The sequence below is a fragment of the Rissa tridactyla genome, chromosome 2 (genome assembly GCF_028500815.1).
Source record: "Rissa tridactyla isolate bRisTri1 chromosome 2, bRisTri1.patW.cur.20221130, whole genome shotgun sequence".
Classification (NCBI taxonomy): domain Eukaryota; kingdom Metazoa; phylum Chordata; class Aves; order Charadriiformes; family Laridae; genus Rissa; species Rissa tridactyla.
Window position 1 is genome coordinate 122,519,858 of NC_071467.1, and position 25,877 is coordinate 122,545,734.

The 25,877-nt window shown below is 40.2% G+C and overlaps 1 protein-coding gene across 3 annotated transcripts in view; it reads right to left on the reverse strand.

The window, feature by feature from the left end:
* Positions 1–3,178: 3,178 nt before the first annotated feature.
* CNOT10 (CCR4-NOT transcription complex subunit 10) overlaps positions 3,179–25,877 on the reverse strand; it is a 33,749-nt gene continuing 11,050 nt past the window's right edge. For 2 of the 3 annotated variants that reach the window (XM_054190026.1, XM_054190028.1), the window contains exons 6-19: positions 25,570–25,656; positions 24,786–24,869; positions 23,643–23,760; positions 21,924–22,073; positions 20,574–20,776; positions 18,545–18,666; positions 17,734–17,910; positions 15,021–15,101; positions 9,745–9,858; positions 7,745–7,875; positions 6,916–6,951; positions 6,672–6,799; positions 5,304–5,379; positions 3,179–3,472 (exon numbers count right to left, since the gene is read on the reverse strand). In XM_054190026.1, the coding sequence (XP_054046001.1) occupies positions 3,318–3,472; positions 5,304–5,379; positions 6,672–6,799; positions 6,916–6,951; positions 7,745–7,875; positions 9,745–9,858; positions 15,021–15,101; positions 17,734–17,910; positions 18,545–18,666; positions 20,574–20,776; positions 21,924–22,073; positions 23,643–23,760; positions 24,786–24,869; positions 25,570–25,656 (1,662 nt within the window). In that variant the 3' untranslated portion in view covers positions 3,179–3,317. The remainder of the gene's footprint in view (positions 3,473–5,303; positions 5,380–6,671; positions 6,800–6,915; positions 6,952–7,744; positions 7,876–9,744; positions 9,859–15,020; positions 15,102–17,733; positions 17,911–18,544; positions 18,667–20,573; positions 20,777–21,923; positions 22,074–23,642; positions 23,761–24,785; positions 24,870–25,569; positions 25,657–25,877) is intronic. The other variant, XM_054190027.1, reaches the window with a different exon arrangement.

Consider the following 25,877-nt stretch of genomic DNA (forward strand, 5'->3'; position numbering starts at 1 on the left):
CTTTGTGTGGGACTCTTATTCTTTTGGCTTCTCTGTATTCTCTCCCTGAAGACAACCACAACCTGAAAGCTCACTGAGTACCATCAGATGGCGTGGGACACTGCTGAACAAGTTCCCGCACTGTGGCCATGGTCGCTCTTGTCCACTTTCTTGCCAAAACCTTTAGCTCTGAGCCCATGCCAGCATGTGGGCAGGGAGGCTGAGAGCAATGGGGGAAGGGGAGTGCAACCCCTCTCTCCTGCTGTGGGAGTAGGAGCCAGTGTGTGACTGCAGGGATGAGATCCTGGAGGCGAGGGGAGGGCAGGAAGTGCATTTCCTGCAGGAAGTGACCCAAGCCAAAATAATCATTTATTGACTTCTTTACTATCAGAGCCTAAAAGCAAGGGAGGAAAGAGGCAAAAGTTGACTGTGACTCTCTGCCAATGCCAAAGAGGAGACGGGTCCTTAATTGCTCCTTTCCTAGATGTGTTTTGGTATTTTTGTTTCCCACTCTGTTAATGATAAAACTATGAAACCCAACAGCTGAAAATCACCACCACTCACTCCTGCTGTGCCACAGGTAGTGGGGGGGGGAACGGCAGAGCTGCTCTGGTCAGGGCAGTCATTTGTGGGGGAGGGTGGGGGCTGCTGCAGTGCAAATGCGGCTGACATAAGATGCGGTGTCTGGGGAACAACCACTGCATCCTCCTCCCTCCTCCCCGGGAGGTGGGTGGCTGCGGGGGGAGCTGGGCGCTGCTGGAGGCGCCTTTTGCATGTGAATGTCCTGCATTCCTGGGGGGGCGGGGAAGGGCAGAGGAGAATCTCCTCTTTTCAGGGCCCGGGACCACACAGCGAGCATCTTTTAACCTTTTCTTGTGTTTAATCAGTCAATCTACTTTGACTTGAGGGATGTATCAGCTCCCTTTCTCCCTTCTTTCAGAAAGGTGATCCGTACCTACTTTTTCCTGATTATTTTTTTTTTTTAATTCCTTATATTTCTATCTAAACTGCTTGTCCCTACCTGAGGACAGGGTGCCACCTCCTACAGCAACAGAAAAGCTATTAAAGAAGTCAGCTATGTGGTCATTGCTCTGAAAGCCTTGGAAAGTAGCGAAGCCAGTTATCGAACAGAAGAGGGATAGTAGCAGGTCTCCAGCTTCCTGCTGCACTGCTTCATGGTGGTTACCTTCCTGCTGAAGGGACACACGCTTGTACTCATTCTACACCTTGCACATTGCTTAATAAAGTTACTTATCATCTTCTGTCAGCTGTGGCTTGTTTGTTTGAGATCTTGGGGGCAAACCCAGGCCTGTCCTGCAATACTGAATGCTCCAGTTACTGAGCGGAGAATGTGCAGGCCCTGCATCCCAGGCCACCACTTGGAAAAGTGACCTTCATGGTGGTGGCTGGAGGCAAAGTACAACAGCGGGAGATAAGGTGTTGTCGCAGCTCTGCCCTGGAGAGTATCTGGGCAACATCTTGGAATAGCTGAAATAGCACAAACCAGCCCTGGAGGGGAGCTGAGGAGAGATGCTGTGCTCCATGCTGGGCTCCATTATCTTATGCCTGGAGTAAGTGCCAAGGCAGAGTGGCTCATCTCATCTTGCTCACAATAAGTAACCAGAGGGTCCTTGCTTAGGCTGCTATCTTGCAGCCTCTTGGTTTGAGCAAAAGGCAGAAAAGTTTTTTGAAAGAGAGAGAGGGGTACTCCGCTAAAGTGGAAATTGCATTTCAAAAAACAAACAAACCAACCAAAAAAAAAAAAAAAAAAAAAAACCCCAAAAAAACCAAAACCAACAACCAAACAACACACCACACAAAACCCAAAAAACTTTTTTAGTCAGGCGTTCTTACACTGTTCCTGCATCATTACACCATCTTTTAGGCCAAAGGAAATCCAGGGAGAAGGAAAAAACAAAACAAAACAAAAAACACACCACAAAAAAAAAACCCCACACAAACAACGCGAACAATGCCATCCAGCTAAAGCAAGTGTGTTCCCCAGCACTGGTCCTGTCAGAGCACGCACCGCCTGCTGCAGCCACTGCCCTAACCGCCACCCGCCCTGGCTGCACTGACCCAGCTTCAGCAGCTCTAGCAGCTTTGTCCCTGCTGACTGCTCAGCTCCTGCACCTTCCCCCTTTTTGGCAACCTGCCTTTTGGCTCTTGCTCCCCATTGAGCCCATGAGGCAGACGCAGGCAGAGCCCCTCGAGCCTGTGGTGGCGCAGCGCTGCAGCCTGCAACCAGCAGCAGAAGGGGCCACTTATGGCCCCGCTCGGTCCCACCCACCGGTGCAGCATCTTACAAGTCAACAGCTGCACCTTGGCCACAAGACTCTGCCCCAGCCCCTGCTCCCTCGTGCTAAGACTCTGCCATCGTTCCTGCAGCAACAGGAAAGGGCCACAGACTGGGGTTTTTGTGTTGTTTTTTTTTTCCCCTCCTCTTCTCAAGGTTGGCTTGCACTAATTATATACAGACTAATAACAAGTCACCGCTGCTTGGCAGTGTACTGCAGTGCAATGTTGGGGGCTGGTAAGGGCCGTGGCTTGTCCTTACACCACAACCTCTTCGATCTGGTGGCCTGCTCACTCTTTGAGGCCAGCAGCGCTGCTGCCAGTTTTAAGGAGGACAGAAAGATTATTTGAAAGTGCTAAACGCTGCGCACTTGAGCAGTGCTAATGCTGGAGCTGTGCTATTTGCTCTTAAAATAAGCTTAATAAGGTAACCACAGGAGGCACACAGGGGCATCAGAAGGGGCATCAACCTCTGCCACCATCGGTCTACGACCTGCAGGAAAAAAAAGGCTCCTTTCCTTGCAGCTAAGACCACCCCCCACACACCCTGTCCCCACGCCCAAAGGAGTAGCTTCAACTACAGCAGTGACCACAAGCGCAGCTGCTGGAGGGCAGTGGACTGTAGCTACATCAACACTGTGAAGTTGGGCAAAAGCCTCTTCTTTGAGGAATACAAACCCACAGCTCATGTCAGAACACAGCAGCCAACGCAACAGCTCAATTGCTATTTCAGCCATTCTCCTCCCAGTCCCTTCCCTCCCCTCTATGCTCTTCAAAAAAGAGCTGAATTACCAAAAATAAGTGATTGACCAAGTGTGTAAATAAACTGCCACTCACGTTCAAAACAGATACCAGCCTCCTTTCCTTCATGAAATAACCTTTGTAAACACCTTCAAGCATGCCCTTTTGTTTACATGTTTTATTAAAAATTTACATAAATGAACACACTCCAGCAATTTGGGGTATGCAGGTGTCCTAGGTTAAAAAAATATACAAAATGCCAAGCTCTCCTGGGCCAGGCAGCAGCAGGTTGAAGCACCAGCTCACTTCCTTTGAACGGTGGTGAAAGCTGGCATCTGAATGGGCTGGATTGAGTGGACTGGTTGGAAAACGGGCTTCTTCCGCGTGTCGGAGAGTGTTTTCACTGAAGGGAGAAGCTGGTTTCTCTTGATGATCTGCAGTGCCAGCTGCGTGTTACCTACAAGACAACTTTCGATTAAAAATACCCCAAACTTGCGAATCACTGTTCTCAGAACAGAGCTGACAAGCCAGCCCTGAGCCCAGGCCACTTCGCCTAGCCGTCTTCCTACTCCATGCAATGCTGACATGGACATGAAAAGCATTAGATAAAACTAAATTTGAAAACACAGTAGTGCTTGATTCTACCTATTCTTAGCTGAAGACATCAAGCTTTTACCTCAGAGCTGGAAGACGTTACAGCGCCTTCTAAATTGCTGAAGGGCAGCTCTTCTCTCTCCCATCCGCGTAGTGAGACACTAGATCTCGCACAAAACACCCTCACAATGTGACATTGAGGACAGTAATGCAGATGTCAAGAGTGTATATAAAACATGTTTTTAAAAGAAGAAAGCTGATTTTCAAGTGTATGCACGGCCCATCAAATAGAAACCAATATAAACGGAAAATTTATTCTTGGTTAAAAATTAAACCTATAAAGTTGTAGGAGAAAAAACAAGTTCTGAAAAGAACATTTGTCCCTCTTCTCAAATACTTTTCTTTCACTAAAGTTTTAGTTTCAGAAGAGACGGACCGTTTTGTTGCCAGAACAAAAAAATGTCTTTAGCTCCTTTTGGTTATACACTTAGAAGGGGGTGAGAGATGTCAATCCCACTTTCTGCTCTCTTCTGCTCTGCACTACTTTCTTGCAGAAAGAAGGGTTTCCAAAATTCCAACTTAGAAACATCTTCATAAGAAAAGCTTTACAGAAGTCTCAATTCTGAATACAAATGCTCACGTCCTCTGCCTGCCTGCAGTGCAAGGCAACCAAAGGGGAAGAAGTGTGCTCAACATGTCACAGCACCAGGATATTAAGCCCCAAGGGGCACAGGTCCGCAACCATGACAGCTGCAATGGTGCAGCTGTACCAGTCTGCTCACACTGCAGAATTCAGGTGCAGTCCTTCCAGTTTCCAGTTATGTAGGGTTTTTCCCCATGTAAACACAGTGAGCCTTCAAAAGGAAAGATTTTGTAAGAAAGAGTTATCAATGATAGAATGGTTTGGGTTGGTTAGGAGGGACCTTAAAGATCATCTCGTTCCCACCCCCCTGCCCTGGGCAGGGACACCTCCCACTAGACCAGGCTGCTCAAAGCCCCATCCAGCCTGGCCTTGGACACTTCCAGGGATGGGGCATCCACAGCTTCTCTGGGCAACCTGTTCCAGTGCCTCACCACCCTCACAGGAAAGAATTTCTTCCTGATAACTAATCTAAATCTAACTTTTTTCCAGTTTAAAACTGTTACCTCTCATCCTATCACTACACTCCCTGATGAAGAATCCCTCCCCATCTCTCCTGTAGGCCCCCTTTAGGTACTGGAAGGCCACTATAAGGTCTCCCTGGAGCCTTCTCTTCTCCAGGCTGAAGAGCCCCAACTATTCAATATTACAAGCTTTGCTACAGTATTTGCTACGTAGCCCTTGACGTGGCTTCTTTGGGAAACCTGGATTGCAGTTGTCCTAATGAAAAGCCTTTCAAGCCTTCATCAGAGCAAACACCTCATCAAGGGTTTTACTGAGCCTATCCAAAACAGCCGATTTCTGCATAAAGTATAGAAAATTTCAGCTCAGAAGATGAATGTTTAAGAAATCGGGAATGTGCAAGAACAGGATGGCAACAAACTATGGAAACAAAGGTGTGGCTACACGGATCCACAGCAGTGTAAAATGGAGACAGGGCCTGACGGGTGTCATTCAAAATACTGGCACAACTCTGTAAAGACAAGAAGTAATGACTACCGCCCTCCTCCCCTTGTATCCCAAATCTAGGCTGACAGAACATCTCAAAACTTACCATTCTGTAATTCAAGATATACAGCCAGCAGAATAGCCTCTGGAGGGATCTCTTTGGGGTGGATCAGCGAAGCAGCCTTATTAGAAAAGAAGAGAGTGTGGGGAAAAAGTGCTTAAGAGAAACATCCAGTTCAACGGAAGTGACCCTTGACGAGGCTGTTACCGTCATCTTGGCTAACAAAACCAAATAATTCATAAACTAAGATAAGATTTCTTTCAAACTAATACACTCCATCAGGTTTATGCATGCAAGGAGAGACCGAAAGATTATCTGCATTGCAAGACGGTTTCACACTAATTAGCAGCACCATCTGCTGTATGCTTATGTTAATATGAGTCTGTAATTCTTGGTCCAACCTACTGTGGTTTCCTGGTGAGATGACAAGTGAAGAAGGAAAGCTCTGCTGCTCCAAAGTTCAGAATACAAAGTTAACAAGAATCGTTCATTAGCTTTCCATTTACAAATATTTTTCATAAATCACTGAATTTATTGTAGATGCAGAGACATACTATACTTTACATCCACAGATGGCCTTACACTCCTTTGGGCTTTACACATGTGCTACAGAGCCCAAGCACAGACACCTGCCCAATCCTAAGAGGCTTCACGAGGGGGGGAAAAAAAAAAAAAAAAGCAATACAAGGGCCTTAAGCACTTGAGAACTTCACAGAATTTGAACCTGTTCGCCTATACAACTACTCTGAAGTAATTCGGAAGACCGCTGTTCCAGTTTGCGGCTCAGCAATGCATTAGAGTAGTCTTCCTGACAGAAAGGAATGGCTGCAAAGAGACAAATTTATTGTCATTGAAAGGTGGGTCACAGCCTTAAGAAAGGCCGAATGACACAGGGTAAGCGAAGACAGAGAATTTCAAAAGCAGTACTTGAGAATTCTCGGAAAAAGAGGCAGGCAAGAAGCATACCTCCAGCAGAACTGCACTTTCTTCTCACAGCCCTAAAATTAATCGCTTAAATGGTGTTATTAACTGATTAGAGAGAAGTAAACTCAAGAACTTTCTCCTCTGAAGTTACTATATTACAATAACTATTGGACAATTAAAAAAACCCCTCAAACCTTAGAAAAAGTCAAATGGCTTCCTAGTTATATTCCACTGTTTTGATATGAGCTAAAAAAAAAAAAAGCTTCCCATAGTGATACAGAACTATCTACACAAGTAAGAAGTCTGGAATTCCTTTATTTTATGTTACTAATAAAGATTGGTTCATAAAGACAGAAGAGAGCCACCGTCTCAGCAAACTCAGTAAATAAACCTGAGCTATGAAATCACCAGGACTTGCTGTGATCTAAATGACACTTTAAAGGAAGTACATTTGTCCCTAAAAGCTGTCTTGAGGTTAGTTTTCCATACCTGATGAAGACACTTTCGAGCTTTGTCATATTCACTCCTCAAGCAGTAAGCGCTTCCAAGGTTAAACAACATCATTGTTCGCGCAGATGTGACCGAACTGGGGTAGCACTGCGGGGTCTGCTTGCCAGCTGCAATTAAAAAAAAAAAAAAAAAATATTCTTTTTTTCCCCCCCCCCTTACACTTTTCTTTTGAACTGGCCAAGTAAGTTCCTGTGCTCTGCTGATTACAGTGGCTGGTACTTACAAGATTCCATCGCCTCATTCTCTCCTTTGTCAGACCCTGCAAAGAAAAAAACCCCACAAAAACCATCATGTTCTGTATGCTTTTTAAAAGCTTATTACAGAAATAATACAAAGAGACAAATTTGCTTCTTTCTTCATGGTCTGACATTAAAGAGGGGAAAACATACCAGCTTGCTCAAGAGTTTATGCCACTTAAGACTTCCTATCTTTAAAATTTTGCTTCTCTAAGAGCTTTTAGATTTGCAGATGAGTACAGTGAAGTTTAAACTGCAGACATGTCACTGAAATCGGAGCTGCTGTAAACTTCACTATACAGATGGGCTCTGAAGCATTTTTCTGTTACAGAATACACACTCCCAGCTGGAAGCACTACAAGAAGATTAAGATACAGATTAACTAAGTTCTCCCTACTCCTGTCTCTCACTAAATGCAGTAAGTAGACCTCACTGATATTCCAAAGCCTGGTTTAGAGGCTAAAGAGCTGAAAGAGAGGGTATGAAGCCCAAACTTAACCATAATTGCATATTTAACAAAAGCAGCTTTCAAAAGTTACATTCAAACAAGGCAGAATGCTACAATACACAGTTCTATTTATGTTTCAGAATTACCCCCTTCAAAGGAAAGACAAACATGCAAAAGAAAAACCAAACACAAAGCAAGAACTACAGCCAGGAAAACAAGAACGCAACAACAAAAGCACAAGCACCCCCCCAGCAACCTATGGTCTTAAAACAAGATGTCTTAATCATCATTATATGCGTATACAGAAATGTACAGCAGGAAGGCAGCTGAAAGCATAGTCGGTTCTAATGAAGTGTGAATTCATTAACCTTGATCCTGCTCATTTGAAGAGATCCCGAGGGAAACATCAGTGACGTTCTCGGGGTTCAAGTGAGTGATGGCATCAGATATTCTGTCTAGAGAGATGAGAGCTTCTGCCGCATACAAATGCCCAAGAAACCTATAACAGCAAAAGGTTTGGTACAAATGTCAGCGTAACAACCCCCACGATTTGTTACACAAGACAAACTGAATGCAGTTTTTAATGCAAGCACATGAAAACTGTTACTTGGAGAACTTGCATGGAAGTTAGCTGGCTTGTAAAGTATTGTCATAACACCCCGTTCTGCTATTTACTGCTTTTAGGCATTAATGTGGTGGAAAAATCTGCACCTGAGTGTTGACAATTCATTCATGGACAGGAATTATCATTCCAGGAAGACAATAGCTTGGGTATGGCTTTATCTCAGAGGGAAAAAAAAACAGAACCCTCATAAAAACACCCCAGGATATGGATACATCTATAATTTGAGGTGGTAAGTGACTTTACATTCAATAGAAATCAAACTAATTGTGTAAGATAGCTGCATTTCTAAGGACAGCAACTATATAGGCCTGTCCATGGGGCACAAACATCTTTCCAACTGCAAGCTTTGCAAAAGAATTAAGCAAGTCTGGTGTTTGACACCTGTAGTTCAGCTCAGCTAATCAGCAGCTTTCCTTTTCAACTTTGGAACAGAAGGAATCCTGTCAATCAAGAGTGTAGTTAGTTTGCAATTATTTAAGCTGAAACAAAAGTTGAGCAAAACAGTCCATGCTTGTTCTATGTGGCTGTATACAGTACACTTCAAACTGGCCGTATAGCTGGTTGTAATGAATTACAAAACGTCAGGTAAAATATCAATCATCCAAAAATAATTTCTGCAATTTAGATCTGATACAGCAGATGTAGCTTTCTACATGCAATTTATTTCACTTAAGAAAATGGGAACAGTTCAATATTCCCAATCATCTGCACAAAAGCCTAGTTTCCTGGGATCAAGATATACGGTGCTCTGCCTTTGCAAAAAACCTGCCATCTGCATTACATAATGGTAACACCGCCTTCACAAAACTATGTGTTACCTTGCAAACTCCTCTAAAATCTTGCTTATACAATGACTGTGCAAAAAAGATGAGCTTCTGCAGCAGTCTGGGAGCACAGGAGCCAAAGTATTTAATTGGCATAGACGATTTTAGAGTATGCTGCCAGCATATAAAAATAAGCACGTTAGCTTGCTTTCCACAAGTACTTTACCAGTTTTGAAAAACACCATTACTACCATAAAAACCCTTGCTATATTTTATCCTGTGTATGACGTAGGAATTAAACACACAAACAAGGTCAGAAGGATGGGGCTAAAGCTGCCTTTTTTGAATTTGCACAGATGTACGAGAACTGGTAGGTAGAACCAGAATGAGCTTTGAACATCTTTCCAAAAAACTACAGTGCCAAATACGAACTGAAAAAGAGAAATGGAAGAATGGAACCGTTCTTCCGTTCGGAAGCAACGGCAGCAGGTAAAGTGACGGTCCTGCACACCCGAGACCTGGTACCCTCCTGACTGAGCAAACATTCCCCTCCAAGGCTGGGGTTTCATAAGTGAGCTTTCAGCAGGGCAATGGCTTGGGCCAATGTTGTCTACCCCCAGCTGCTCATTCCTGCCCCTTGTGCTGTGCCAACACCAGCATGTGCAGCCCCACAGTGAATCAGGACAGAGACCGGACGGTCCTGCCACTGCGTGGGACCCACGGCTGGAACTCAGCGAAGAGCAACAAAAGCAGCAATAGATTCCAAATTACATGGAACTCTCACACAAACAAGGGGGACTCACGTTCCTGCGTGTCAATGAACATTTAGTCAGGGCTTCAACACGAACAGGAGCAGGCCAAGCAATTCTTTGCATCAGATACAGAATGGGCAAGCAGCTACAGACATTGGAAGCTTCAACTCAGAACTCTCCAGCAAAAAGCAGGGCTGAGAAAGAAGAAATGACCACATCAGACTTACTTAAGAGACCCTGACAGCTTTGGTTGCTGAAGAAGTTTATCTGCGTGATTCAATGCCATAAGGTTATCACCCAAAGCCAGAGCCACGTAAGCACTACACGCAAGTATTGAGCACCTGGAGGGGAAAAAAAAAAGAAAAAAAAAAAGGAAAAAAAAAAGAAAAAAGGGGGGAGGGGGGGAAGCCAATATGTTAAATGGAGAATTTTGTGATTCCAAATGCAGCTGTAAGATGTATTTCTTGTTAAGTGCTGAAGAAATAAATCATAAACTTTCAATAACATCTTTAAGTCAAACTATGAAGTAAAGGAGATAGTGTTTTATTATCTACAGCCTCTACAGATACATTGCATTCTACCAGCATAAACCAAGGACCACCACTTTATGCTCAGTAAGATTTTGAAATTTTGACCATAAATAACGGATTACAAAAAGATGGACATCATTACACCTGTCATCTTTCCTACTGTGCAGCTTTTCCACCCTCTTTTCCCACGCTCTTTTTATTTGTTTTGCCTTGCACTGACTCGTGCTTCCCCGTCCTCCCCTTCTGCTGCAGCAAAGGGTAGCAGATTTGTAGGTTTTCTGTAGCATACAATCTACAAACGCATAGTAGCAATGAATGAAGATGTAACATATTTCACTCTTACACTGTACAATGTTTGCACACAGGGAGACAATAAGCGCTGGAGAATTTGGCGTTTCCAGTTTTGTGTTCCATTGAGAGCTGTAATCCGCTGCCAGGACTCTGATTGATATGTGGCATTTTGTTGCTGTCACAGGCTTTCTTATCTTTCCAAAACCACAAAATCTCCGACAGTTCCTATAATGAAATCTGAACTACTCACACTTTCCATCTTCAAACAATAACCCCATGTCAGGATGCCATCATTAGGCCAAGCTTCACACGTTGTAATAACTCCCCCCACCGTCCCCCAAACACAGCACTCGGGGCTATTTTCCACTCCGTAAGACATCATTCAGTGCAGGCTGCCTTGTCCACGGGGCACAAGCCTCGGCCTGCCGTGGGCCGCGACGCCTTGCTGTGAGCACGGACTTTGTCCTGCTCCAGGGAAGGAAGAGTGGATCCTCTTAGCGGGGTCTCGTGTCGGGAGCCTTGGAGATGGGAGAAGAGCCTTCGACTCTCCCGCCGGTAGATGGGCTATTACCGTGCAACCTTCTGGCAACTGTCAAGCCCACTTTTGGTCCAGCAGTAAGTCATGTAATTCATGGCAGGACCTGGGGTGCCTTTATTCCCCTTTCCCAGGAGGCATGCTCCTTAATTATGCACAAGCAGGATAAGAAACTTCTCCAGTGTTTCTCCCTACCCCCCACTTCCTCTCCACCGTGCCCAGATGTCACATCAAATCTGAACACATACAAAAGCTTGAGAGAGGGAGAGGAAAGCTTCCCCAGCTCAAGTCCCAAACCTAAAATATTTCTGAAAGGTGGTGACTGGGGAGGGGGGGGGAACAGGGGGAAAAAAAAAAAAAAAAAAAGAACAGGCTCTGTAATCGCAGCCTGCTTCTAACTAGCCTCTTTTTGTCTCTGCCTCAAGGAAGCACAGCTTTTAAACCAGCAGAGATGCGAAGTGTCATCAGCTAAATACCCTTAGACACAAGCCAAGGCCTGTAGAGTTGGTTACTACTACGCTTTACACCAATATCTGTCTTCTATTCCCCACAACTTTTTTTTTTAAAGCCTATATTTATTTCTGAAAGTGTAAATTCAAACACAAGACACACTCCAATCACACAATAGGTAAGTCCAGCAAAACTGAAATCTAATCCTCTGCTGTAAGGACTTGTCACTGTTTAAGCCATGTAAGAGTTGGCAAGATTCTTCAGGAACAGCCATCTAAAGAGGAGGACTATTCAGGTTTTCTTCCCTGCAGTACTGTTCTTGTGCACTTGGATCCATTGTTGAGCCAGCTAAACCAAACGCTCAGGAGACCTGACAGCTAACCGGAGCAGAAGAATTGCACCACAAGGGAAAAGACAAACTAGTTTTTCACCTCGGTCAGGATTCTGACAAAACTCCACAGGTCGCCTTTGAGCACGGCAGACTTCCAGCATCCCTGAGCCTCCGCATGCCCTAAATAAAACTGCCTTTGCACTAGGAAAAAGAAAAATGTTTTTTTAAACTGCCAGATTATGTCAAACAGCCTCTTGTGTGGGTTTAGGCAACACGATTTGTCAGCCCATACTGACTGCAAGTTTACAGAATCCGAATGCCACATCTGACTTGGCTCATTTCTCAGGCAAAGGGCGAGCCAGAGCAAATCCAATTCTTCAAAATTTACTATGAAGGCACCAAAATGACACTTCTGAATGCTTTAGAGAACATCACTGATCTGAAATAATTTCAAATAACTAACTAAGCACAACAGTGGATACAAACTATCTAGTTCGTACGTTTCAATGCAGGCAAAACAATCCAAAATATTAAGAAATACAGAATGCAGATGGTGCTTACTCAATGGGGAAATTCTGCACCAGCAAAAGGAGATGGGGGAGAACTAATGCAGTGTCTGAGAGTGAGGAAAAAGAGAGTGAAACAGGTACGAGTGATAATCATTGTAAGATTCCAGTATTGTGACAGGGACAAACAGACCACTGCAACCTTTAAGTGGGTAAGTGAGACAAAACTTGGCTGGTGTAGAGAAAAAACAAGGTATATTGGTAGGAAACAGTGGTCCTCACAGTATTACCTCTGAAATTATTACCAAAGTCGGGGATGTTCCTGGAATACCATACTAGGGTATGCGCACTTCAAAAATACGTAAGTAAATAAAATAAAGCATAATGATGGACTGGAGATAGCCAGTGGAAGAGTCAAAAGAAAGGAAAAAAGGGTAAAATTGGATCACATGTCTTAGAGCAAGGGCTTGCAGTCCAAATCTATTCAGAACAAAGCGGGTGATCAAACTATTCCTTTATGCCTAGCTACTTTGAAGGGGAAAATTAAGAGTCTCACACAAAGTTGGTCAATTGAGGAAGAAAAAGGCTGCAACAAGGTCTGTTGCTATCCATCTCAACTTCTACAATAAAATCCACAAAATTTTCCAAATGTAGCACTGTGGTCTACCAAAACTCCTTTACTCTTGGTGTATCCTAACAATGCTGGGTCATTCTGGTGTACTGAAACATGCCCCAGGCTGACAGCAGAGCAGGGGAATTGGCTTCTCGGAGGATGAGAAGAAGCGAAGAGCAGAATTGTTTAGAAGAAACTCAAAGAAAAAGCCAAAGTTTCCACTTCCTACACATAAATTCATAGCAACTTTTGGTATCCTCAGACTTCTGCTTGTTGCTTTTAAAATCTTGCAATTGAATTACTACTTATGATGAGAATCGTCTGCTCAGCTAATTCGTGCACAAGTACCAAACAACACATATGACACATCCCCTTCAAAGTAGCTAGACATAAAGGCATAAAGCATAAAGGCCATAGGCATAAGCCTTTTCTAGATGGTATTTTTAATTTTTAAGAATTACTTAGGGGCAAACTCAGTTGGTCATTTTAAACTCTTATTAGGATGTGCAACTATACAAAATCATGCAAAAAAAGCATTCAAGTTGCCCATCTCAGTTTTGAAGCAACAGAGGCTTTCAAATCCAGTGACTTAACAGTGGAAAAATTGAATTGAACAGACACCTATTCCTCAGGATAATCCTTGATAACATTCAGAATTTTTTTTCTTCATTTTCCCTGACTAGACAAGAATTTTAATTTTCTCACTTAGCTCCTTAGTGAGCAAGACTACAAGAATATAGTAACATCTGAGTGCAACATATTTTGTTTTTCCACGGCTATCTGCAGAAACTTAGAAATAGTTTTAGCAGAATCATTCTCTAGGGATACCTAGTCCTCTGGATTTAACCACCAAAGCAAGTATTGTAAAAAAAAAAAAATATAAATCAATGCTTTTCCTTTCCTTACATGATGTTCTTTACCAGAAGCAGTGTAATTCTTGCTAAACTGATAAGTTCTTCCTGACATGTTGTCAGGTTTCATCTGTAGACAACAACAGCTGATTGTGAAATAAAAGACTATGTGTTTTGTTTTTGGTTTTTTTTTTTCAAAAAAATCACAACGTGACATCATGTAATTTTGACATGTGGCAACCACATTTTTAACAGTCAGAAGGAGGAAAAAAAAAAAAAGAAACCACAACCAACCCACATCACTGTTTCTAATCCAGTGCTTTCTATTTCAAGTAGCAAACTCTTGTACCACTTCAGAATAAATAATCAAGGTCTCAGTAACGTCTCCTCGCAGATTCCTGCTAAATTGCTTTTAAACAAATACAAGTAGATTTGCTACTCATAGTGGAGCAAAGTAAAGGTTAAGCTGGTCGTTATAAAACACAGGTTACCTGGGTTAGGTTGGAACAGAGTGTTTACCCAAGAGTTTAAGTGGGAAATTACTGCATGTTTTGTCCATAATGGAAACTTAAAACAGATTTATTTTTTCTAAACAGGTGCAAGCTTTACAGTAAGACAGACTTTCAATGGGGTGGCAGCCATCTGAAATAATTAACATTGCCAGCAAATGATAATCTTGTTGGGGAAAAGTAAAGAGGTTCCAGATAACATGATACTTATTTAGACACATAGGAGTTATTCTGTTTGGAGACCACTCTGCTGAACAAGTAGTTTAAGGATCTTTGAGAACATGAAAAAGTCTACAGTCAAATTTTACCTATGTTCTCCCATGGTGAGGAAGTCAAATGCCTAGATAGAGGCAATTTTTCTTTCTATTACATGCAAAGTAAGGATTTACTCCTGCTGCAAGGAACACCGTTCTCATTTGAAAGCAGCATAGCTGCTTTTACCACTTTTGTGGGGTTTTTTTGTCACATCCAACAAGTACATAATGTTGTGGGGGCGGAACTCCAACCTTATCAAGGCTATAAAGGGAAAAGGTACTATACAGTAATTTCCACCCTTTCCACCAATCACAATAGCCATTGTCAGGTTTTTAGCTTTGTCATTTATGGGACTTGATTTTTTTTTTTTTAGTTTTGCCCAATATATAATGCCAAGCCAATAACAGTGGGATCAAACAAACTGATCTGCCTTCTGAATTGAAATCCTGGATGGCTTCTATTTGTTCAGACTCAAAGCCCAGAAGAAAGGAAGCACATGCATTTGAAAAAAGGCATCCTTAGATTAATTTACAATTCAACGTTGCAAGTACATAAAAAAAAAAAGCTAGCAACGACTCTAGAACCACAGCACAGCTTCATTTAGAGATGAATATTTCATATTATTTACTTGCCTTAAATTTTCTAATTCTTGTTTCTTCAAAGGAGAAGAAGGTGGAGCTGCAATGAACTTATCCCCTTCATGACTTTTATTGCTAGAATAAAAACAGTGTATTAATTACAGGGCGTGACTATAAATAATTAATTAAAAATTTCTCAGTGTGATAAGCACTGATATTTATTCACTCCATTTAAAAGGACAGCAAAAATTCTATGGCCTAAAAAGGAGGGATAGGAAGCTATGCAAAAATTGAGGCACATGCTCTTATCCTAACTGTTCTGTTTGAAAGGGAAGAAGGGGAACATTTGCTGGGAAGGATTTGACTTGACAGACCAAACAACCCACGCCATTCTCCACAGTCTCAAGCTATTTTTGAAGTTTGGTGTAGGACAAGAACTTTAAACTGGAGCGATGCAGAACTCACTGCATTTGTAGCCTCACTTCCTTTAGCCTCTAACAAAAGCAGTAAACTAGTTCTCTCCCTAGACATCTTAAAAACTAATTACATCAATATTCTCGAAAGATAATCCATGAAGTGCTACAGCTTCCTTTAGACTTCTAGCTGCCTTTATTTTTATTTCAAAATGTCTTTTAAAAAAATAAAATAATACAATTCTGCTTTCTTAAAGTTACGCTTGGCTTTTTTTGGGGAGCAAGTATTTGCTCTATTTAAAAAGTCTGCAACTTTGTTCTCCAATAAGCTGACAGACAACCTCCTCCTGGAATGAGAATTGCAGAGAAGGTTAACAGCTGCACCTTGGCAGAGACACACTCTGAGGGTCACAAACAACAGATCAACAAAATCCGTATTGAAACTGAGTCTGTCCACCTAACTAGAACTTTTTCATCGACGTAGTTTCATACCCGTTTGTTACAAACGGGTAAAATAACTCTAACTTAGACCTTCAAAACAGAGAGCAATAGACTCCAAGGAAACCTGTACTCAACACTGCTGTAGTGTATATAGCTCATGCCTTTGCCAAAAATTAGATTAAAAAAATACCCGTAACCACTGAAAGTATTCCCTGTTTTCTTGTGAATAACAGAATAATCTGTCTCAGAGTCAGCCTGCTCAATTAGTGGGATTTGCTTTAAAACCATCCTGTTCAATTAGTGTGATTTTCTTCAAATGCCGTATATCTTTTACTGTTCTCTTGCAGAGAGTCCTGCATCAGAAGGAACAAAACCTTATTGAACCTTTCAGAACGTGACACACAAATTCAAGAACAGCCTGCTTTGCTGCTGGACATTTTGAAATTGGCAGTGACCACAGAGATATAAGGGAGTCTTTTTTTAATATTTTTTTTTTAAGCAGAAAAAGAATCTGATTTCGAAAGCAGAAGGTAAAAAAGGATCTTCCTGTACAGGGTACATTTTCCTTTTCTCACTCCTACAAAAACAAACAAAAAACAAACCCCAAAACAAAACAAGAAAAGGAGGTCTTGTCTACGTAAGGGCCACCATTTTGTTTTAATCACTGCCACTCAGTGGGCTCTGTAAGCTTAAAATTGAAGTCTCTCTAAACCAGAAGAGTTTCACCTCAATGGGCTGCATACAGCTTGCCAGGGGAGCTTAGTTCACAACCTCCGACCTCAATAAGCAAAAAAGAAACACCCCTTCCCATCCCAAAGTTTATAAGTTATTTGGTCACTTGACAGGGAAGATCGTGATTGGGAAACAAGGGTTACAGAGAACAGCCTTCAAATATTGTTGTAGCAGTAGCAGCCACCAACACCCAGCCCGAGTCTCTCTGCAGGCAACCTCAGGATACACGGGGATGCACCTTGCACCTACGCAACATGGCATGTGTGCAGTAAATCTTGCCGTGTGACAAACGGATCTTATCTTCTTAAAAATTTATCTGTACTCGGGTCTGACAAAGACATTGTGTTTTTTCACTACTCTTAAGTAGTTCAAGTTCTAGCATAGGCACTTTTTCCAGGTTAGTTATTGTAACTCTTCCCTTCTCAAAATGGTCATTAATAAAAGCACAGGCTACAGCCAACAAAGTTACTCTTCAAAAGGAAGCTCAGAAGACATCAGGATCAACACAAAAAATTGAAACACCTTCCTGCTATTTAACATTTGACATACATTGTCTACAGGTTTTTCTGAAGCTTTAAGAAGAGAGATTTTTCTTAAACTCTTTTTTGTAACATGTAACTTATTAAGCAATAGCTCCGTGCTGCTTTCCTACTTATCTTCTAAATCTAATTTCCCATTTCTAGTCTAAAACAAACACAACAAAGCATGCTAGGGCTGAGGAACATCAAATCCGATCATGGGGAAATGTTTACAACTGAGTTGCTAGACATTTATATATTGAATCAAGTACCTGGTGCACGTGCACACCCACACAGAATCATTGTAACATGTGAAACTTCACTTACAATTAGAGAAATACCGATATGCACTGCAGGAGGGTGTGGGAAAACATAACGTTTGCAGGACAGAAAATAAGATGGCCAATGAAAAAGAGTTCCACTGTCTAATTTATTAAAGTTGTTAGGACTGGTAGGAATCAAGTCGGTGTTTTATTCTTAAATTAGCATACCAGCAATTAAAACAACGCGGAGCTAAACAATTTCCTTGGCTATCACAACGATGCTGAGAATTTACAAATAGGTTATTTTTTCTGCTGGCCAACGAGCACAGGTAGCAGACACAGACTGTCAGCAAAGAGTTACTTTGGACATAAAGAAAGGTTTTCGTGCAATTCTGTTTACCTGCATGCTTCACTGCTTTCACTGTTTTCTGTATTTCCCCCCAGCTGACTACTAGTTTTAGATCCATTTTCCTGCTTTGGCTCCTGCTGATCTTCTGGCAGCAGCAGCAAGGCATTTCTTAGACAAATTGCTGCAAATTCCATACTGGCTACAGGTATTGCTGAGGACTGCCCATCGCTGAAAGAGACACAGAAATTAACCAGTGAGTAGCAATCCTACTGAATTTAAAAAAATAAAAACAGAGCTCCAGAAAGATCTGATTGCAGAGAAAACTTTATCCTAAAAGAAGTTAAATCATGTTTTAATATAACGCATTTAATTTATGAAGACATATGTATCTTGATATTCTTATTTATGGAAAGTAGAACATGATGCCCAAATACAGTGCGCAGATTCAGCTATATAATTACGAGAAGTTTTTCTTTAGTTTGCTTCCTAAAGTTTTATGACAGATCAACTGTATTTTTCAGCATTTTTCTAGAGTGGATTACTGAAAATACGTATTTTTAAGAGAAAAAGAGGACAGATTTAGCTAACTGGAAATATAAATATCAGATAAATCAATTTAAAGCTTTAATGGCCTTCTTAGTCACAACGAATACACAGTTAAGCCCTCTGCTGGCCATCATAGAGGAGGCATCCAAATAACGTTCAAGGAAGACTCATTTTAGCATGTCTCTCTCTTCACCCCATTAATAATTCCAAAGTAAACAGTTATTCCATAATAGTTTTAAGAACTCCTGATAAACAGATACGTATCCTTAACAAAGCTATGATAACAAAATAAAGAGCCCATGGAAAACATACTTACTTATAAACGACATTCTGTATTGACTGGGATGCTAGGACTATCTTACGGTGGTAGCCTTGACCTACTATAGATTGCACAATTCCCTTTTTGCTGGGAAGACCTTTAGTCTCTTGTTCTGACGTCTAAAAGTAGGAAAAAAAAAAAAAAAAGGACTAAAATACCAAGGCTGTTGAACAAGAGTTTGATAAAATAAGTGAAAGCTGGAAGAACACTTTGAACCCTGCTAAAAATATAAGATTTAATCATTTTTATGGGTACGGTTTTAAATCTTAAGTACCATGAAGGATCAGGCACCTTCTATTGTCTTTATATTGCAGAGGGATTTTACTGCACACAGTGTAACCACAGATTAGTCCTGACAGCTTGTCTGATAGCCTACTGACCTAGTTTCTCCTCTGTTTTGAAAGCAAAAGAACAATGAACCAAGTCATATTAAAAGAACTGCTAAGATATCTAAAAAGAAATCATATGATCAGCCAAATAATATTAGGAATTGGCACTGCAACGCTTGCCGTCTTCTCTCCCTGCTTACACAGCATTCAAAATGCTCTCTGAAAAAGCTGCTCTCAAACCCTTCCACGGGGAGCATGACGCTGAACCACAACATATGCAAAGTTAATTTAATTTAACTTGTTTAACAGATTTCTGAGCATGCAGACATTCTGAGGGTCAAATGAACTTGAAGCACCCTAACTGTCAGTCCCAAGAACTATCTCTACACCATATTTCCTGGGGTTGGTTGGTTTGTTTTACCATGAGCCATCTTAACAATTTTGTTGGTAAGTAAAGTCAGTGATGAAGAGTTGCGCTTGGAAGGAAAAAACTTATCCTAAATCTGTATTTTAAATAGCTAACACTTTTCAGAGAAATTATCGGAATATATTGTGAAGGATATTGACATTATAATGTCATTTACCATCAAATTAAAAAATACATACCCATACAATGTGTTTGGATATGAAGCACATATTTCAGAAAAGGTGTTAAAAGAACTGCAGAAAGGGAATCATCTTCCATCTGTATTTTACAATGCATAACACTAAAGCGGGTGAAAATTAGGTTCGGTGAAATGACTTTTATGTATGGCGTTCAGAGCATAAATATGAATCCATACTTAGATATCAAGGAATATTATTGCAAATGGAGTTATAAGGTCAAATCAAACACGCTATTGATTTTAGGGCCTCACTTGTCATGTTGAAAATCTATCTTACAATTTAAAGGCACTTCCCCTTTGCCTTTAATATTGACAGTATCCAAAGTTTATTTTTTTCTTGTAAGTTTACAAATTTAGGAAACCACAAGTTGTTTTTATGACACGAATTCAAGCCCTCTGGTACACCACACAGCATCACAACGGTAGCAGGAAGAAAGCCAGGCTTAAGGAGACTAGCATAATCTACTACTTCGGCTAGGCTGCAGTAAATAAAGAAGTGCCCCATAAGGGTCTGTATTTCCCTTTTCCAGATTGCTAGACCCTGTACTTGTAAACAGAACCCAAACTTTGTTTTTTACTACAAAACCTACGCTAATCCAGGCCCTCATACCCAGCTTTCCACTAGAGATGATCAGCTGCGTCTTCTTTATCTATGTGTGACTTGTCCAGTAGGATCGACACAGAAAATTGCAAAATGAGTATGAAGAAAGCTGTTCTTCCTGCATTTGCTGTGCTTTGTAAAACTGAGTACTCAGAACTATCTGACAACAGCGAGCACATACACAATCAAAGTCAGTCCCTTTTTGACCCAACACTCTTGAAACTTCAATGCTCTGCCTGTGAAACGTGGATATAAGCAAACCTCTCCTATAAAGCTATGAATATCTTAAATTCTCTGAAATAGAGATACCAAAATAATGAGCACCATTGAAATTCCCAAGGGAAGAGTTGCAAATTTAGGATTTGGAAGGATTTGGATAGTGTGCAGTAAATAAAGGTGCAGAGGCCACTCAGAGAAGGAAAACAGAGAACTCGGGGATCACGTGTATTTCATAACTACAATCAAAATAAGGAATTTGCAAATCTACTTACCCCTTTATTGGCAGCAATGCAGCATTCTGCTATTCTCAGCCAAAGACGAGGGTTTGAATGGTAAACCTGGACTGCCTCAATCAGGCATTCAAAGGCAGCTAAGGGCCTCCCAATATGCAAGAGCTGAATTCCACAATTGTAGAGCAACTCATACCGTTTGTTAGTCAGTAGCGTACACATGGGTCTCCCTGAAAATTTTCTACCTGCAGAAAAGGATTACATCATATCAGATATACAGCTCAGAAGAGCCAAAAACATAACTCTGGGAGGAGGAAGGAAGCTGTGGGAAACTACTAATAACTACCAAAAAAACCTTTCATCACAGAAATGCACTAGCCTCCCTCTGTAAATAAATTCCTTCCACATCTAAGCTGATACCAAAGACAAATTAATTGTACTCTTAATAAAGGTTGAAGTACATTAAACGCTAACCACTTCTGTTCCTTGTCACACAGGCTAAATGATATAACATCTTTGTTATTCATACAGTAACAGAAGAAAACCGATTTGCTGCTAACAAGTATAAAACATTTTCTGTCTTCACACTGGTACCTAAGACTGCACTTAGGTACAGGGTCGGGGGGCAATAGGAAAAACAATAAAATGCATGATAGTAATTAGATTTTAAAGAAAACAAGAACTGAGAAAAATATTACTTCATCATGAAATCATTTACTTGGAAGAGACAGAAACCTTAAATATTACTAATCAAAGCAAGAAAACTTACTCTAATGTTTATTTTCTTATCTTTTAGATACATACAACAAAAGTAGATGGATAAAACTAACCATAAAACTAAACAATAGATGAACATTTCTCATACAAATATGGGAACTGTTCAGTAAGGAAGTTTAAAAAACAGTATCGCACTCCACATTTTCTGTATATTCCAAGTTAAAAGAAAAAAAAAAAAAACAGCAACCAACAAAAAAAAACCCACAAACAACAAGCCACATCCATCAAGTCCTGATGATTCTACTACTGTCGGCAGGACTATAAATAACATCTTTAATGATGCGTAATACTTCACAGAAAATATATTGTGTCATATCTCCCTGACTGATGGACAAAGACTACAAACAAGAGAGAAGTAATTGCCCTAGCCCCATGGCATGTCAAAGAAAACAGAAAAAAAAAAAAAGAATATATTTCTACGTGATCTGTCTGTGGCAACAGCAATCCTACTCTGAAATCAAGTTACAATCAAAATTCTCACCCTCCGTATCCTGTCCCCTACAAAGAGATGGAACAGGAATTTTGCTTATATAATTACCAAAAGCTTCTATCCTCTATTTTCTTGATTACCCCACCCCTCTTCCACCACCTGTTTTCATCTCTTGAAAGTCTTACCTGGATCTGAGCTGCCCGTTCCTAGCTGTGCACACGCATTATCGTTTTCTTGCAAGGCCTTTTTAAAGTAAAAAATTCCTAAATTGTGCTTTCCCATTGCAAAGTGGATGCAGCCAAGATTGTTCCAGAACATACACCTTAAGCATTCACCTGAGAGAACAGCAAAAGACCAAGAAAATTAAAAATGTCATTGACCCCATAAAATGCTCCCACCGCTCTCTCATGGGTCAGCATATTATGTCAGTCTATTAACCGTTCTTCAGTGAGACGTTCATGGATTATGCAGTTACGTCCCTGCCTCACAAGCATTTTAATAACCTACATTTCTGTACACCGTTCTAGTTCTCTCGGACAGTTGACCTGAAATGACCGATATATGTAAGCAGCCACAGATTTCCAGATCTTGTGCACCGTATTCTAGCACATATAAAGCCAATTTGACAGATTGCAAGGTGAAGTAAGTTCACCTGGAGGTTTTCATAGAAGTTAGCACGCAAGCAATTCAAGTTCTCTCTTGTAAAAAGGAAATTCTCAAATGATGTTACCTGCCTAAGTTTTATAAAACAAATATGTCAACCTAACCATACAAGCAGAAAATGCACTCTCCTTCCTAAATAAATCATGTTCAGGTAACAATATAAGTTCCTTCGAAATAGGAAAGAACAGAACATTAAACTTTTGATTTATCCACTGGCAACTGAAGTTTTACAGGGTTACCATTGATAAAAAAGAAAAAACAACACACCCTAAAAATCCAAACAACCAAGAAACAGGCCATTAACAAATTAACCAGACATTATTTTAATCATAACCTAGGAAGACTAGTAAGTGAACGTTCTACTTTGCAAAAAAGTTATATGAAAATAAAGCTTTCCAGAAAAGGGGCCAACTCTGCAACTTCTATCACCTAATTGCAATCTATGCAGCAATATCTACTAGATAAAAGATCTTACAGCATAAGAAATTCAGAAAAATCACAAAACCAACATTGAACAAAGTAGTAAAGAAATTCGGTAGTTTTACAGTACAAGTATTTTTTGAAATTCTAACTCTCTACTGACACAGCTTTCTCTCTGTATTTTTCAATTGATGTTTTAAACAGTCAACTAAAATCTCAAATACATTTAAATACCGTATACAGTGAGTGTATATATACACACAGCATATATATTTACAGTATATAAATAACTTTTCTATCTAAAAAGTTACACACATTTATGTGCTGTTATATTTCTGAGCATGTCTACACGTATATACTTTCTAGATATAAAAGTAACTTTAAATGGCATACAATAGAAGTCAAACCTTAACAATTCATGAAACATTTGCGTTTCCCCCACAATCATTATTACAACTGCTATGGTATCCTCTCTGAGTACAATCTGAAATCTCATTTCTAGATCTAGTACATTGCCTTTTGTTTCATGTCTTGATTTAGAGACCCAAATGCGAGCCTTGCAAATATTACATTTACACCTTCACAAACCCATTTTCATAGACAATGGCTTCATTGCCAAGAAGAACAGTCAAGGAAAAACAAAACAGTGTTACATGAAGGAGGACAACAACAAAGATGAAAACATATCCAGCATTATAAACCCATGACATTCAGGGCATACTCCTTTAAGTAATCATTAATATGCTTAAAATTAATATCAATGAGTAGTCTTGTTATACTACACATTTAAGTACTTGCAAAATGATGCTTATCTATTTTACCTGTTTTCATGAAGCCTGGATGTTCAGCAATGTTTGCACTGTTTAAAAGTTTGACCGCTTTACGATAATTGCCCCTCAAATATTCAAAATTGCTCTTAAGAAAGAGAGAAGGAGCTGACTGTGAAAGAGAAAACAATAGTTAATTATCTCTTGTTTTAGGATTTCTACTTCTAGTGTTAAATCACTCCACAAACAGCTTGCCTCTGCTGCCATTTTAAAAATACATAGGCTTAGGACCTAATACTTTCAAGAAGCAGCATTTCTTTGCTGAGCACATGATTAACATTCACCTCCTCTGAACTACAAACTCTGCATATTCTTTGTTACTGCTCTAAAACCCAACATTATTCTTGAGAACTCTGTCACAGCAATGGCTAAGTGCAGAGGATCTGCTGGCTAAGTGCTTTTTGTTTAAGAGGATCTTTCTCCAACCTGTCTTCTAGTACACTCCTCCCCACGCTTCCCTCCCTGCAGAGTTCAACAACTTCCTCCTGGGCTGTGATCTTCCTGGTCTGCCAACAGAGACCTCATGGTCCAGGAGGATTTCTGTCAAACTAACAGCTGTTGAGACTGGCAAGAAAGGGGAAGCGCTCTCCTCCCATTCCCTGCTCCTCAGTTAATGTAGAATTTATCCAGGATGGTGGATGTAATTCTGAGTTGAGAACTCCTATATAAAAAAAAAGAAACTGCTTTCTAGCAAGAGGTAAGCCTCCAAAAAATTTCAACAAAAAGAAAAAACCCAAAAAAACTGCATATCCCAGAATTAATCTTTCATGAACTGGTTTAAACCACCAATGACATCAGAAGTTTGTAATACCCATCACATGTCTAGTAAACTAAAACATGTTTTGTGCTTCTTAAACTATAAAGCAAACTGAACATGTTTATTATATAGTGATTCACTGTTATTTTGATCTCGTTAACAATGCAGCTTTCAGAGCAACTGGAAACAGAGCAAATAAGAAAACTCAACATTAATGACACTTGCAGAATCACAGATCACAAACCCAACTGACTACATAAAGCGTTATTTCACACTTCCATCCTCAATAAGACCCTTCTTTGTAAAGAAAGATAGCAAATTCAGTTTAAAAACAGAGAACAGAAGTAGATTAGAAAGACAACAGCCTTAAGAATACTTACATTCCCAGCTGTATTCATAACAGACTTGATCTCTCTTTTGCATGCTTTTAGTGACTTCATCTGGATATAGGCTCTCACCTTATACTGTTAAAAATTAAATTTGTTAAATAAAAAACAGTAACTTGTGCAGGTTTTGCAAGATGAACCATATCTAGAGATTCAATACAGAATATTTTGTATACATCTTAAAAATAGGTAGTAAAAAGCTGTTCAGAAAGCCTTCCTAAAAAAGAAATTCTATTCAGACTTTCAACAAGTTTATAGGCTTCATATTTACAGTAAGCAGATGCACATTTTGTTTGATGGTCAACAGCTACTCTATATTCAAACACAGATACTTGCACTTAAAATTACTAACTAATTAGATAATCTAACCTCTTAATTCCAGACATTTACCTACTAAAATGAAAATACCAATAAATGAATGCTGATAAAGAAGCATTTTGTTTCTTCACATATTTTTCCACGGAACAGTACAGTGAAATAAAACCTCAGCTGATTTAGACTGTTGGAGGTCTAACAGATACAAAGTCAGTGCAGCTAACTGCCATTTAAAAGAATTACGATAAACTGCAGGGACTGAAATTGATGGGGTTTTGCGTTAGGTCAGTTTTTCCTATACGTGGATCTTACAAAAAGGAAGAGTTAGATAAATTCACTCTTTTGTTTTCAAGGAGAGATGGAGTATCGTAATTCATGCTGAACTAGATTGGAGCAGATGGCACTCAGTTTTAAGAAAAAACTTGAACTGATGTTCTTGTATAAATAAGATGCAGACACTTACCTGATGTATCTTAGATTTAGCAACTTCTATTAAAGCTCCACTTTCAGCTTTTTGATTCGAGGAATCTTTATTTGTATTATTACCTGACTGAGTGTCAAACAAAAAAAGGAAGTGTTACTATTCATCACCTTTAAAATTCACTTTACAGAGTCTCCCATAAGCTATTTTTATCAATCTCACATGAAGAAGAAAAATATTTAATAGTCAAAAAATAAACATCCCACTAAATACTGTAACTTGAGCTTAAAAGTCAAAATCCACGAACAATCACACCAGCCTGGGAAGAGCAGAATTCTATATTAACATTA